Here is a 16,130-nt window from a genome sequence, read left to right as displayed (position 1 = left end):
TAAATCTCTTGTATTAAATTTTCTCCATTTTTTATTAGAGAACAAGAAAAAAAATCACTTAATTCAAATGCTATAATTTTTTACATTATACTCGTTCTTAAAGGTTATGTAGAACTAAAAAGGATTATTAACTCATCTATAATTCTATATATTTAAGATGAATATAATTTTTATCTTTAAAGCATTTTAAGGAATGTTTTAAAAAGTAGTCTCTCTTCATAACATTATATTCATATTAAAAGTTTGTCTGTCTATAGTTATGCATTTATTATGAGTGACATATACATAAACATATATTACCTAGTTATTTCAGAGTATGTCTTCATAGAACCTCAAATGATTTCAACAGACAGTGATTTGCACAGCTTTGAAGCCAACCTGCCTACTGAAGAAGCCTCTGGTATTATGGTAGAAACACTAACGGCATCTTTTAAAGCTCCTCACTTTTCTGCTTGTGCTAAGCTGGTTAGGCTATGCCTCACTAACTAATACAGCCATGCTAAAGGGAATATTTACTCCCTGGGCCCAGCTCCAGGGTTTTACTCCATCCCAGGCTGACTGTACATTACTTTGGGCCTGAGGACAGGAAGAGTAAGATAATGGCAGGAACATGTGAAGAGGTTCTTCTCCTCAAAGTGGTCAGAAGCAGAGTCCAGAGAGTGGGAGGGGCAAGTCAAGACATACTTTGAAGGCCAAACTCTGAGTGATGCATTTTCTTCAGTTAGGCCCACCTGCTACAATCACACCAACTACTATACAAATTTTGAAGCCAGCAATGGATTAATCCATTCATGAAATCTCAGCTGTTATAATCTAGTCACTTCTTCCTCCGAGCCAGGCTCTAAACCCTCCTTGCATGGAATACTACACAAGGTCTTTTATAACAAGCATGTCAAACCATAAAGGTTTGCATGTCAGTGACTATGTCAATGCCAACTCTGCATTTCTTGTATATCTGTGTTGTCTTCCTAAATCAAAACAAACAAAGAAAATGTCAGTATAAATTTTGATTCAAATATGTATATACCCTAAGTCATAAATGTATTAAAATATAATGTAAACATAACTATGAGTAGTACAGTTGAGTAATGCAAAAATGCTTACATGTGGATGCCAGGATGAGTAACATACAGGTAGCAAAGAAACAAACTGATATTCAACTCGCTCACTGAGCAATCTTTTTAAAGTCCATACACTTAATTCAGAGAAAGATTATATTACATATAAAGTAAAAGTAGTAATAACGACTGCAAAATGACTAAAGCAACAGATGAATTATTTTGATGCTTCAAAGAAGTAAGAAATGCTTACTTGCCTCCAGATACTTTGATACCTTCTAGAAACACAGTATTTAAATTATGGGTAGAAAACAATCAGTCAACAAGTTAAAACTAATAAAAGTTTTAATGATAACATACCCACTGTGATTGTTGATCTTATTAACTTCAGTACATGGAAAGATGCTTAAATAACTAGTAAACACACTTCAAGATGAATTTATAATGATATTCCCCCTCAAGTATGCTTAGAGAAAAGATCCAGGCAGGCAGGCGTGAGGGCACACCCTGTTAATCCCAGCACTCTAGAAGCAGAGTTAGGTGATTCACAGGAACTTCAGGGCTGCCTGCCCTATTTAATGAGTTCTAGGAAAGCTAAGTCTACATAGTGAGATCCTGCCTCAAGAAACAAACAAACTAGAAGAGAAAGACGTGCCCTGAATATGACTTGTGCTATCCCACAGACGGGACCAGAACAGAACAAAAGTGAAGAAGCAGGAAGCCCATGTGCCCTCCCTGTCCTCTGGATCCCCTGCCACCATGGTATGAGCTGGGTGCTCTGCCACACTCTTTCTGACATCAGCCAAAACATAGTTTTCCTCCCTTGAGTTGCTTCTCTCAGAAGTCTGTCTGTCACATAAACACACTGGCCAGCGAACACAGAGAAATAGTACTTGAGGAGCAAATGCCACTCTGGCATGGCTACTGCTGAGTGCTTGCAGCCAGGTTTACAGTAAGAATTCTCAAAGACATCTACCAGAGACATCTTGTGTCTGACAGATAGACATCTCTGGTTTTGCTTTGGCATAAGGCTTTGATACCCATACTGATTTTATCCTTGTTCAAAGGAGAAATGTGAACAGCAGAAATTAAACCAATCACCTCCGTCTCACAGTAAGAAATAACTGCAACAAGAACTCAATCTCAACTGGACAAAGGTTGCAACTACATCCTTGATTATAAATATAAAAATATGTTTTCAATTCTCAGAGCTACCCTCAGCACATGTCAGAAATCAGCGGTTTTTTAATTCAATTCCATTAAGCCTGTGTCATGTTGCCAGTCAAATATTTTGTATAAGCAGTTTTGCAATGCATGTGTGTGTGTGTGTGTGTGTGTGTGTGTGTGTGTGTAGTATGTATTTTTTTCCAATTTTCCAATTATTTATACTCTGAAAAGTATCAAGAAAGTAGCATGAAGGAGTGCTTAGGAAAAGAGAGGCTATTTACATGAGCCAGTGTGGATTGTAGCCTCAGAGGTCAAATAATGTACTCTATGTTCCAAACGAAGACAGTGTACAGAAGTATAACTTCCCATAAGTGAGCACTAAACTGAAACACTAACACCTACCAGGCGCTGGGAGAACAGCCACACCCTGCAGGCAGCATTTGATCTCACGATCTGGTCTTGAGTATAAGCTTTAAAGCTCATGATGTACAAACCTTGATAAAATGTTTTACACACACACACACACACACACACACACACACACACACACACACACACACACACACACACACTGCATGACAATGAGTACTCACTTCCCCAAGGGTTGCTAAGAGGTGAAAGAATGATGAGGCACATCACATGCCTAGGTACGTGACAAAGGGCTCTATAAAGCTCGGTCTGCCAACAACTAGCTTTAAAACTCATGTTTCACGTTTCTTTGGCAGTTCCTTCTCTTCTCGCTCTCTGCACTGTATCCCAAGGTCTTCAGTTCCCCTCCGTAAGTTGACTTTATGAGTGCAGGGGTATCTAAATGTGTTCTTTTGTCCATCTCCTAAACTTTCTATACCTGGAGAACACACATTACACAAGACACACTAGAAACATATCAAATAACCAATCCAATACACAAGAGCATATAAGCATGGCATATTAATTTCCAGACATTCTATGAATCTTAGTAACTCCTCAATCCCCCTTCCCAATATATGGTTTCTGGTTACTTAAATTAATAATTAGGATAAAATAATAATAAATAATAATGAGACAGGTCTTCTCATCAATTTCTCTGCTTTCCTCCATGATACTTAAGAGTAGGTAAATAACAGTTAAAAAAAAAAAGTGTACCTATCAAGTCTGCAGAATTTCAAGTCTGTTCTGAGATGAAAAACTATAGTCAGATGTGTCTGATCATGGTTCGTTCCAATATCCGGCTAAAAACTTGACATCCCAACTATCAGTAACCATAAATACTGGTTAAAAGACAAATTATCATCTCAGGAAATGAATTTTGAACTACCACAGTTAATACCAAACCCCACAGTAAACACTACAAAGTTTATAAATACAATTTTATTCTCTTGTTTCTACTTAATATCCTTAGGTAGGAAAATAAAACTGTTATATTGGGAGGCAGAGGCAGGAGGATCTCTGAGTTCGAGGACAGCCTGGTCTCCAGAGTGAGTTTTAGGACAGCCAGGGCTACACAGAAAAACCCGTCTCAAAAAAAAAAAAAAAGAAAAAGAAACCTTAGATAAAAATTACAGTGACTATTAAAACATATAAGCCAGCATAGTGGTGCACACTGTTAATCCCAACACTCAACTAAGGAGGCAGAGGCAGGAAGAGATCTGTGAGTCTACGCTGAGGCAGGTAGAAGAAGCAGGCGAATTTCTTTGAGTTCAAGGTCACCCTGGTCCACATAAAGGGTTCCTTGAGTATACAGTGAGATCCTGTTTCAAATCAAACAAAACAACCAAACAACAAAGGCAAAACCAAAAGAAACCAAAATTTAACTTATTGTAAAAAATACTGATAAACAGTTCATAATTACTAAAAGTTTCTGCACTGGGAGTCACCAAAACAGCTATACATAATTTGCTAAATGGTTTCACGAATCCACGATACAGCCTTAGCTAAGGGGAAAATGTATTTGTTTATTCATTTCAGCAAATGTGATACAGAAAACAACTGACAGAGAAGAAAGGGGTGCCTGAAGCAAAGTCTGAAATGAGCAAATGTCCGTTTCCTAGGACACCCCTTGTAATGTGAGAAGACTTCCTTTACTGTAGAGCACCAGGATAACGCTAAGAGTGAGATAATTACAGCTTCACTGCTGAGAGATGGTCAGTGAAACTCACAGTCCACTATTCCAAATCAAAACCAAACAAAACAAGAAAATCCCCAAGTCCCAGAAGGACTTCAAACAGTCAGCATTAGCCACCCTGTTCTTACAACCTAGGAACAGTGAGCAGTCCTTAGCACTTATGGAATGGATTATGACATAACCAAACAGCAAACTCTGTGAGCTGCTCTTATCTAAAGAAAGCAATTTCTGTTCTGTCTCCCTTTGCTATGATGCTAATAGATAAAAGGAGTAAGTCAACATTTTCACCGTATGTTTCCAACAGAGACAACAATCTATCAACAAAGTACTGGACAATAGAAGTAATCTCTAGGGAATCAAGATTCTTATAAATTAACATTAACTTACTTACATAGTAAGGCCAAGAAAACAGGATATTACTAAGTGCTAATTAATATGACTTAAACTCATAGAGGTCAAAGACCTCATACTCAAGTATGATGTATTACTATCAATCTCTATAGCTTTAGAGATAAAAATGTAGAACCTGGAACACCAGGACCAAGAAGTGGGAGTGGGTGGGTAGGGGAGCAGGGCTGGGGGAGGGTACAAGGGACTTTTGAGATAGCATTTGAAATGTAAATGAAGAAAATACCTAATTAAAAATTGGAAAAAGTTAAAAAAAACGGTAGCCCCTTCAGGCTTTATTCTGAATGCTCAACAGAAGCTGCTAGGACTTTCCTTTTGACAGAAATCACAGAATCACTTCAGTTATAACCTCACAAGCAGCAAAAAGAAGTCATATATCACTCTTCTAGTCTATTTCTCTAGTGGTTAGAGAAAGTCTTCAACATTGAAATTTATTTTCTTTGTCACCAATATACTCCCTCATTCATTTAATAAAATTCTTCTAAGCACAAAAGTACACAAAGCCCTGAGTTCCAGCCCACCATTCCCGTGCTCACCATCACCACAGCCACTGTTACTCTACTGCCTCCCATTTCTCCCAACCCCAGGATAGAACAGCACTCTGAGAATACACTGTCCAGTGTGCAGATGCTCTACTGATAGGCCACACCCCAAGCCCCCCTAAAAGCCACCATGCAGCTCATCTCATCAGCAAAAATTTAACTGAAAGAGTTAGTAGTGTTTTGATACTGGTAAAAGTAAAAATTAAAAATAAATATCTAAAGTTATGATGCATGTAAGCATGGCCAGACACTTGTAAACCCATTCTGGATTCTTGAACACACAGGAAAAACAGAGAGAAAACCAAAAGCCTGAAAACCGTGCACTTATGAGGGGCTTCAGCATAGTTGCTCCTATACACTTTCTACATACGAGGAATAAGCATGGCGGGTGTGCTCATTCTATAGTCTACAAGGGCCTGAACCACTAGAAGTATCCTACTTTTGTACAATATGCAGAGAAAGGAGAAAGCACTAGCTCTCTTACAAAAGCAAACACACTGAATAACACAGGAGATTTCTCAGGAGAAACTTTAAAGGCCAGTAAAGTACTTCAAGAGTTGGAGGGTAGAGGGCAACAATATTACTTACTACATCCATTAAAATCAAGGCAGGAACAAAGTCCTTATAAAGCATGCATAAGGAATTCATGACTACTACATCTAAAGTGCCTTCAAAAACAGAAGACATATACTATAAAGAACACAGAAGAAATAATAAACCCCACAGCAACAACAGATATGCAAATGAGAAAAATAAAACATCACAAATCAAAAAAATGACAAGAATAAATTCAAAGCTTTCATTGTAACCTTGAACTGAAAAGATAGTAACTGACCAATTCAAGGATTGACATAAGGGTTTCAAAATCAAGATGCAATGTTTTCTTTTTGTCCCCTGTCTAGAATATATCTCACTAGCAAACACATATAGAAAATAAAGACAAGATAGTAAATAGTATTTAAGTAAATAGAACCCAAGAGCAATCAAGAGCTATATGATATGTGAGACCATGTTTAGAGCCAGAATTAGCAAAAAAACCAAACAAATAGAAACAAACAAGAAACTACATACTGGTAACTGAAATGCATATGCACTGAACATTGCTATATCCAACAGCAAAAAACAAACATTACAGGACATAACTGAGCATATAGGACCTAATACAGTAATAGGTGGTCTTGATACCACCTCATGGTCATCAAAAGGTAGCACATTGAGCTGGAAAAAAGTCATCAAACTGTAATCTTAAACTATACTGCAAATGACTTGGGAGACATATACAGACTACTCCATCCATCCACTACAGAATACATGATTTTCATAAATTCATAGAACTGGAACTGTCTCTAAAATAAATCATATTTGAGATCACAAATGAAGCCTTAATATACATTAAAAAGATGAAGAACTAATGTCCTATTTTTATTAAGTTGTAACAAAATATAATAAGAAATCAACAGTGAGAGAAACTACAAAAACAATAGAAACTTGGAAATTGAATCATATATGTTTGATTACTAAGTGAATTCTTACATAATCAATGAGAAGGAAATTTTTTATAGAAGCAATGGAAATACATGATTTATAATCTGTAGGATACAGCAAAAGCCCTTATACAATAGTAGTCAAAGAAACTAGTCAAACCTAAAAGCAATAGAAAGAAATATTAAAGATCAGTGTTGAAATTAATGGAATAAAACTCAAAAGGATATGAGATAGGTGAAAGTTTACAACAATAAACAAAAGACAATAGTGAAATATCTTCCCTCCAAATCCAGTTACCTCTCCCAGATATGGGTTGCAATGGAGAAAAAGAAAAATTACTGGACAGATTGGAAGAGCATCACCTATATTCAATCTCAACACTGGAGTCTCAACAACCTACCATCACACCTCTCAATATGACATGAGAATACATGAATGGCCTTTATGTCACTCCTATACTAAATAATAATAATAATCTAATTACAAGAAAATAACTCATGGGAAATTATATGCAACAAGATCTTGGATTCTCCCTTTTTTTGTTGTTGTTGTTTAAATGTCATGTCTTTAAAACAAAAAAAAAACCATTTAACTTAACATGTGAGGATGACAAAGTAGAAGAAAGTAACAGGTATAACAATCAAATAAACAGATTAACACTGACTGGGTCAAAAGGCACTATAAAGGGGCTCAGACTGCATATGCGTGGCTTCATCTTAAAGCCTTCTTCCAAGTTGGCCCTGACACTGGACTGCCTTTCCCTCAGGCTCTTCTCCATTTTTGTCCCTGCAGTTCTTTTGGACAGGAACAATTCTGGGTCAGAGTTTTCGACTGTGGGATGGCAACCCCATCCCTCCACATGATACGCTGCCTTTCTACTTGAGTTATTAGACTCTACAAGTTCTCTCTCCCCACTGTTGGACATTTCATCTAAGGTCCCTCCCTTTGAGCCTTGAGAGTCTCTCACCTCCCTGGTCTCTGATACTGTCTAGAGGGTGCCCCCACCTCCCATCCCACCCCCCACACTCTGAGGTTGGATATTTCCATTCATTCTGCTGGCCCTCAGGCTTCTCCTATTCCACCCCCCGCCCCCATACTTGATCATGTTCTCCTTTTCCCTTTCCCATCCCCTCTCCCACCCAGATTCAACTTGGGATCCATTTCAAGAGGAGGCTCCAAGGCCTAACACTATTACTGATGCTCTGATGTGCTTACAGTCAAGAGCCTAGCATGGCTGCTCTCCAAGATGTCAAACAAGCAGCTGAGTGAGTCCAATCATTGGTCTTAAGTCGGGGACCCCTGTGGTTGAATTAGGGAGAGGCCAGAAGAAGCTGAAGAGGGTGACCCCATAGAATGAATATTAGTCTCAACTATCCCAGGGCCCTGAGATCACTCAGACCCTGACCCATCAACCAGGTAGCATACACTAGCTGGTACAAGACTACAACACATATATAAAGAGGACTACCTGGTCTGGCTTTAGTGAAAGAAGTCATGCCTAACCCTTGAAAGACTTTGAGGCAGGCCCAAGGGAGTGTGGAAGACTGGAGGGGGTGGGGGTGGGGCACAATCCTCTTAAGACAGGGGAGTACAGGGAATGGGGTGGGGGGTAGAAATTGGATGAAGAACTGTGGGAGGGCAGACCAGGAGGGGGGGCAATGACTAGACTGTGAAAAAAATAAAAGTAATTAAGAAAACAGTACATTTCTGAACAGATAAATGAATGGAACTGGAATTGAAATAAAATGTCAACAGTGGTCCTTTTATGTGGCAAAATTGTTGATTTTTCCCATGTTTTTTTTCTAAGTAGAAGATGTGTTGCTATAAGAATAAAACAAGTGGGGAAAAGAAAAAGCGAGCCCTCTCCTGAGTTTAGTCCTGGCGGCGGGGCACTGACCGACCACTCCAGTGGTCATCCTCTGCTGCCGTCTCACTGAGGCTCTTCCACCTTTAGTTGAAAGAGAACAAAATCAAAGGTGGTAAACTGCAAAATCTTTTGTAAAGATTTTGTAAAACCTTTGTAATGAGTAACACTGAGGTCAAATATTATACTGTCCCAATTTCCTGTGTGTTTGAAATTACAGTTGGGGTAGAGATCAGAATTCAGAAAACAGAAAAGAGATCAGGAATATGCTGCAATATCACATCTATCAGTAATAATAGTCATGACAAACAATAAAGACCTGGGAATAGACAACCTGACAAAGAAACTCAGACCACCAACAGACCGATTTATACTGGATGCCTTCAACATAAATTGCTTAAGTAGTAACTGTAGCATTGTTTCTACTTTGAAATTAGTTAATATTTTCCCTAACGTCTAAAATATTTCTCGTGTATCAACTAAACCAGGAGACAGAGAAAAGGTGAACCCAAGGGGACTTTCTAGTCTGTGACAAAGTGAAATGCCTTGTTCAAGGACGTGAGCAAATGAGTGAAAGTTCAGAGCTAGAGTTCAGGGACTGAAGTCTCCAAACCAGTTATGATGGGCTTAAGCAACATGCAAACAAAATGTAATTCACACACAGTCTTCATCTTATCTGCTAATTGAGAACCTAATCCTACAAGTGACTTCACTAGAGTCAAAGAAATCCAGTGAGTTCTGCCCCACATGGCTTTGGCTTAGAACACTAAACACTGGACCTTCAGAGCTGCTGCCTTAAGACAACGCTTCCAAGACCATCAGGGTAGGAAGTGCTGGCTGATGCATCTTAGTTAGATACACAAAAGCAAGACACAGGACAAGGACAAACGCATGCACCTAAGGAATGCTTTACACTCTAAGATCTCTCCAGTCACAGATCCTCACCCTGGCTCCATGATGTCACAGATTAACTAATCTCTCAGTTTTAATGTCATCCATAAAATAGATTTTATCAGATATACCTTTCAGAAGAAAGAAGCAGAAGTGTGTACATGTATGCACATAAACACATAAATGTTTGTACACACTTAGGTGTACATACACATAGACATATAGCCAGTTGATAACTTGTCAAAATATATTTGTAATTTACTATGTTTCAGTTGAAGTACAATAATACTATATTAATCTCTAACATGTCATCATGATTATATTTATATGTAAACTTTGCTTGATTCAAAAATGAAAGTTTTTACTTTTCTTAACTTGATTTTTTAAAAATCTACTGATCCCGAATAACACCTTTAAAAGGAGCTGCTTTGTTCCTAGAAGAGTCAGTCCTGGAGATGAGCAGATGTGTGCAAGAACACATCTGAGCAATTATGAGAATATTCTCTACTCTGTGATTCAGCAAAGGAAGTTTGGAGCTAACACTTAAGGGAGCTGAGAATTGTACTGAATACTCATAATTAACCACTATATTGGCCAAGGTCTTTGACGGTAACCAGGAGGGAGGTGAAAATTGAATTCTGAAAACTGAGAGTAAACTGACTGTGAAGGAAGAACAGGATGACTTGTGGAGGACTCAAAGGAACCTGGAAGCTCAGTGCCCAGCCTCTCTGCAGGCAACCACGGTGTAACCAGGATTCACTGACACCAGAAACTTCATCTTCCTCAAACAGAAGCAAAAGGCAGCAATGTCTCAAAATGGAGAGCACAGATTTTTGAAAAGGTACTAGGAACTTTGTAAAGACTATCCAGAATTATAAAATATTAAAATAGCAGTGCAGAAATCATCCAACATTACACTGAAAAGAGAAAGAACCAGAAAAATTCAAGTGGGGAAAAAGGAAGTCACTGATGAAAGGGTGGCATCTCAGAGTGTCTCCAACAACCTGTGAGGCTCAGTTCACAATGCACAGATATACAATAAGGCATGGAGACACACACCTGCAATCTTGACACTGTAGATTACAAATTTAAGACCAGCCAAGGCCACACAGCTAGTCTCAGATTAGCCTTAACTACATACATACGCAGTGAGCTACATACACACGCAGTGAGCTACATACATATGCAACACACACATAAAATGATGGTATATAGCTCAGAGGAAACAGTCAATTATCTATAGAAGAGATATGGACTATTTCATTGAAGGTATCAAGATGACAAAAAAAATATAAGATGTTCAAGATTAAAATGGCACTAATCATCACTAGCTATTATGAAAATGTTCAGTTGTTTTATTTGAACAAGCTAAATATGCTGAATCAACAATGCTTGTGATAGGAAATGCTTTGGGCTTAGGATTAAATCAGACTTTGTTTTTTTTAATATATACATATAAAAACTTGGTATGGGGGATCAATTCCCGTCTGAAATTCATTTGTTTCAAAGAAATTTCCATGCACCTAACACAGACCTACAGGTCATTTTACAAAACAGTGGCCCGTGGCCTAGCACAGACTCACTGATAAACAAACCACAGAACATCTGCACTATGAAATCATTACTCAGTAATAAAAAGAACAAGCTGTTGATAAATGCAACAACTTGGATGGCGTTTGAAGGAATTATGCTAACTCAAAAAGAAGGGCAATTCCAAAAGGTTCTACAATGATTAAATTTACATAACATTTTGAAATAACAAAATTATACAAATGGGAAATCAATTAGCTAGCTGCCAAATTCAAGGCACAGGATGCAATATGGAGTAGATAAGGCTGAAAAAAAAATGGTGATTTATCCCCTCTGTATCTTGACTGATCAATGCCAACTATTTGTTTACAATGCGGTATTGTAGTTTTACAAGGTATGACTTCTAGAAGGTGCTGGAGAAGTCATATACAGGAAACTATGGTTTGAATATGTGTCCCCTGGATTCCTGTGTTGACAGCAGCTGCTGGCACTATTGAGAAGTTACTGGATCATAAATGCACATAACTTCACATGTGTGTGTACACATGTACACAAACACACACACATACACACATGCACATGAGTGATTCCATCCCCTGATAAATCCAGAGCCGAATGGGCACCTAGGAAGCGGTTTCTCTACTAAGCTGTGGATCCTTGATTTGCTTTGGATTGCCTTCCTTCTATCACTACAGGCCCCAAAACACAGAGCCAATTGAAAATAAACTATAATCTCTGAAAGCCTGACTCCAAATGACTCTTTCCCTGCTTTCTGTTGCTTGTTCTCAGATGTTCTGCCACAGAGATACCAAGTAAGAGACTCTCTGTATTACTTCTTACAAGTCCTAGCAGGGGCTCTACCAGTATCTCAGTACTGATCACTGCACATGACTCTATTTGCTCTTGCTAAAAGTTCCACCCAGACAATCACTGAATTCCTTTCTAATTGTTTGCCTCTGTCATGTAGTTAAAAGTTTTGAAGAAGCACCAAAAAATAAGTGGACTTCCCTAGAAAACCAAGAAGCTCCCTTTATAAAATATTTGAAACACAGTACAGGAGAGAACTACTTCATAGACCACAGCTATTGCCTCCTGATCTATTAAGATAAAAAGTTACACATAATGATGAGAAGTCAGTTTTAAAAAATACTTGTGACACTGGTCAACAATCCGATTGACAGCCTATCTTTCAATTCTTACACTAAAGCTTGCTGAATTTTCTTATACATTTCTATCTCGCTCTAAGTCTAAGTAGGCTGCTGCTTTTCTCAAGGTTTCCTGTCTACAGCTTACCTGCACACAGAACACTGCCGCTGAGGCTGCAGAGCAGTGAACATGACGATCATGGAGTAGTTCCGAGGTGGGGCTTTTACAAACTTCCGGAACTTGTCGCCGTTCATTCTGAAGATCGAGCGCCTGGAACTCCATTCCATCAGCTGCTCCACTTTTTCAGCCAAAAGGTTCTGTAATTAAACAGGATATTTAAAAGTTACAGGGTGTTCCTCCCTTGGATTCACTCCCATCCCATTCTTTTCTCTTTGCTTAATAAGTCTATATTTGTTGTGCTTCATAAATAATTCATGAGAAGCTAAAACTTTTCCGATTAGATTTCATATAAATAGAATTACATGAAGGTTCTATTCTTAATCTAAATTAATCTTTGTTAATGGTCTTTATTTCAGTAAATATATTAATTCCTCATTGACCTTACTTGCACAAAATATTTCGTTTTTGCAAATGACATTAAGGACTATAAAAAGGTATTATAGAAACTCAAATTTCAGCTCTTAGTGAAAAAAAAAAAGAATACATTTACCCAATATTTACTCTAAATACAGCTAAAAATTCTGTTCATTCTATTTTAAAAAGCCAGCCAACTCCAGAAGCTTCTAACAAGTACAAGGCAGACAGGCTGGCTACACACTAAGGAGTGGCCCAGCAGCAAGTGCCCTGCAGGTCTCATGTGGTGGCTCCTGAAGGAGCCAGCAACACACAGCGCCATGGTACAGAGAAAACAGACTTAAGGAAACTTCTTGTGCTACTCAAAGGTCAAGGAAAGGACAAGCCAGTAAGATCAAGGCAGCAGCTCTACCCAAGATGATTATCTTATACACACACACACACACACACACACACACACACAGAGAGAGAGAGAGAGAGAGAGAAAGAGAGAGAGAGAGAGAGAGAAAGAGAGAGAGAGAGAGAGAGAGAGAGAGAGAAAGAGAGAGAGAGAGAGAGAGAGAGAGAGAGAGAGAAAGAGAGAGAGAGAGAGAGAAGGCTGTGGAGTAGGAGGCTCTCTGTCAGAATATTTCCCTTTTAGCATTTAACATGCAACGGAAGAGAAATCTTTCAAGTACAAAACTGCATAAAAAGAGTGTTGTGTAATTTTATTTATAAAGGTCAAAACCAAGAGAAATGAGTCTGCGGTGACAGAAGTAAGGGAAGTGGTGAATGTGGGCCAGGCAGAGATTGAATGATAATGCACACACACGAGGCAAGAGTTCCCCTGGTATTCTGGTCCAGAGGGCATGGGGAAGAGAGGGCATGGGGAAGAGAGGGCATGGGGAAGAGAGGGCATGGGGAAGAGAGGGCATGGGGAAGAGAGGGCATGGGGAAGAGAGGGCATGGGGAAGAGAGGGCATGGGGAAGAGAGGGCATGGGGAAGAGAGGGCATGGGGAAGAGAGGGCATGGGGAAGAGAGGGCATGGCGAAGAGAGGGCATGGGGAAGAGAGGGCATGGGGAAGAGAGGGCATGGGGAAGAGAGGGCATGGGGAAGAGAGGGCATGGGGAAGAGAGGGCATGGGGAAGAGAGGGCATGGGGAAGAGAGGGCACCGAGCTTCCAGGCAGAGGCCTTGTCCTCAGACTGCACCTGAAAAAGCTTGAAAGGAAATCCTCCATTGGGGAGGAAAAAGACTGCCCTTGCTCTCGCAAGCTACAGGTATCAGTGGTAAGAGACAGGCTGGAATTGTATCTAAGCCAGCTCTCTAAAGGACTTGGGGAGAAACACAATCTCTTTCTTTCCCTCTCAAGAACACTCAGAGTGGGTCCCTAGGAACTGCAGAGAGGTGGATATGTACATAAGCGGGAAGACAGGCATCTTATCTCGCTTTAAAGAAAAAAGGCAAACAAACAAAGCCCTGAGTGAAGCATTCTGTGCCTACCAGAGCAAAGGGAAAAGCTGAATCAAAAAGCAAAGGAAGGAACAGGAGAAGGACAAGCGCACTGGCTGAGGAGCAGGCACAGCACTCAGGTCAGCAGACAATGGCATGCTAACCTAAGGGAAGGAATGACAGCTAACTATTAGGTTCACTGTTAGATTAATTTTTAATGAGATAATTTTGCTATAACAAAAGACAAGAACTGAAATTAACTACCTTGAAAACAATCGCACATATATGCAGACAAATTTAACTGAAAATGAGTCCATTTCCATTAGGAAATTAATAATCTTATTAAATTGAAAAAACAACTAAAAATTCATTGGGAAGACTGTTCTAATCCATAAGCATGCCCCATACAGACAGGGCTAGTTCTGAGACTTCCTTCTAGAAGCAGTATGGGAACACACACTCAGCTCAATGGGCTAGTGCGCCTTACAGAAAGCTGATGAGAGATTCGGAAGGTTTACATAAAAGGTTCCAACTCTTCAGACTGAAGCTCAATGATCAATGTTACCTAAAGAGTCTTTTAAGCTTTTGAAATTTAACTAGTAGATACATTATAAATATAAAATATCTTAAACATTTATGAATCACAATCATTAAGCAAAAACAGAATCTCCAAACCAGAAAGCAAGCAGATGAGTGTCACTGAACATGGCAGAGGGAACTGGTCTGAGAAACCGCTACTATTCTGAGTTCCTAGGATACTTTCATACAGTCTTCTAATTAAACACAAATATACACTGTGAATGTCTTCAAATTATGGGGGGGGGGTGTGCTAAACACACAATTATACACTATCGGTTAAAACTGTTAAAATACAAGTTAAGTGTTTGAATCTACCTACAAACTATCCTAATTCTAGAGACTAGAAGGAATTCTCAGAGAATTCCTCAGGGTGGACTTCACACTGCCATTAGCACCCAGTAGGAGCCAAGTGACTCCAAGTGGGTTCATGTGACAGTGGATGCCATGTAAGCAGTGACTGGGTCATAAGACAGCTCAAGAATCCAACCCTAAGAAACGGCAGTCTTTGATTTTACATGTGTGTTTGTGTATGTGGCACATATACATGTTCATATCTATATGTACAGTCATGGTTGTGAATGTGTGTGCTTGGGGGGTATGTGGAGACTAAAGATGGATGTTGCACTCTGATTTTTTTAGTTGGGGGTCTCTCAATTCAGCTACGCTGGCAGGAACTTCCGAGACTACCATTTCCCAGCCACCACACTGGAATACAGATGTCACCAGGTGCTTGAGAGTGAGACTCAAATCCTTATACTGCAGCAACAGCTTTACTGTCTGAGCCAGCTTCTCTGCTGTGGAAACACCAATCTTTTAAAGGAACTGCTAGTGAACCTTCCCATCCGTTACCCTGGAGAGAAAAAAAATGTTTCTGCTTTTATGGACAAGAAGTAAATCTGCCCTCTGGCCAGGAGGGAGATGCTATCCCAATCTTCAGAGCATTTTATATAGCAATGTCCTTGAACAGACAGCACAATACGAAGCCTGTTGGCGCTTGTACTGAGATATGTAGAAACATGAAACACGAGTGCTCCATGGAGACATGCCTGCACATAATACCGAGCAGCTTTCTCTTTAAAACAGGCAACTTACAGGCATGATCCAAACTGCTGAACATCCAACACGACACACAGGTTGTTTACGTACCATTTAGACATTTAATTCTACTTCTGATACTTGTGTTTAAAGGGGAATGTAGACTATAACTACCCTCTGAATGGAATGGGTGGGTAGCTGACCCTCCCACTCTCCAATTTGGGTTCCAAGACAACTCTGTATTTAGCTTCCTTATTTATCTTAAAACATCCCTGGCATCACTAGCTAGTTTTTAGACTGTTTTAAGGTTTCAAAGCTTCAGAGGAAAGATCCACCAAATACTTAACGCAAAAAT

The 16,130-nt window shown here is 39.3% G+C and overlaps 1 protein-coding gene across 10 annotated transcripts in view; it reads right to left on the bottom strand.

The window, feature by feature from the left end:
* Positions 1 to 16,130, bottom strand: part of Tusc3 (tumor suppressor candidate 3) — a 161,700-nt gene that overhangs the window by 108,024 nt on the left and 37,546 nt on the right. For 9 of the 10 annotated variants that reach the window (XM_017313024.2, XM_017313026.2, XM_017313027.2 and 6 more), the window contains exon 2: positions 12,343 to 12,512. In XM_017313024.2, coding sequence (XP_017168513.1) covers positions 12,343 to 12,512 — 170 coding nt within the window. Of the gene's footprint in view, positions 1 to 12,342; positions 12,513 to 12,865; positions 12,900 to 16,130 lie in introns of those variants that run through there. The other variant, XM_017313029.1, reaches the window with a different exon arrangement.

Source organism: Mus musculus, chromosome 8 (genome assembly GCF_000001635.26).
Source record: "Mus musculus strain C57BL/6J chromosome 8, GRCm38.p6 C57BL/6J".
Classification (NCBI taxonomy): domain Eukaryota; kingdom Metazoa; phylum Chordata; class Mammalia; order Rodentia; family Muridae; genus Mus; species Mus musculus.
This window is presented reverse-complemented; position numbering and strand designations above follow the sequence as displayed.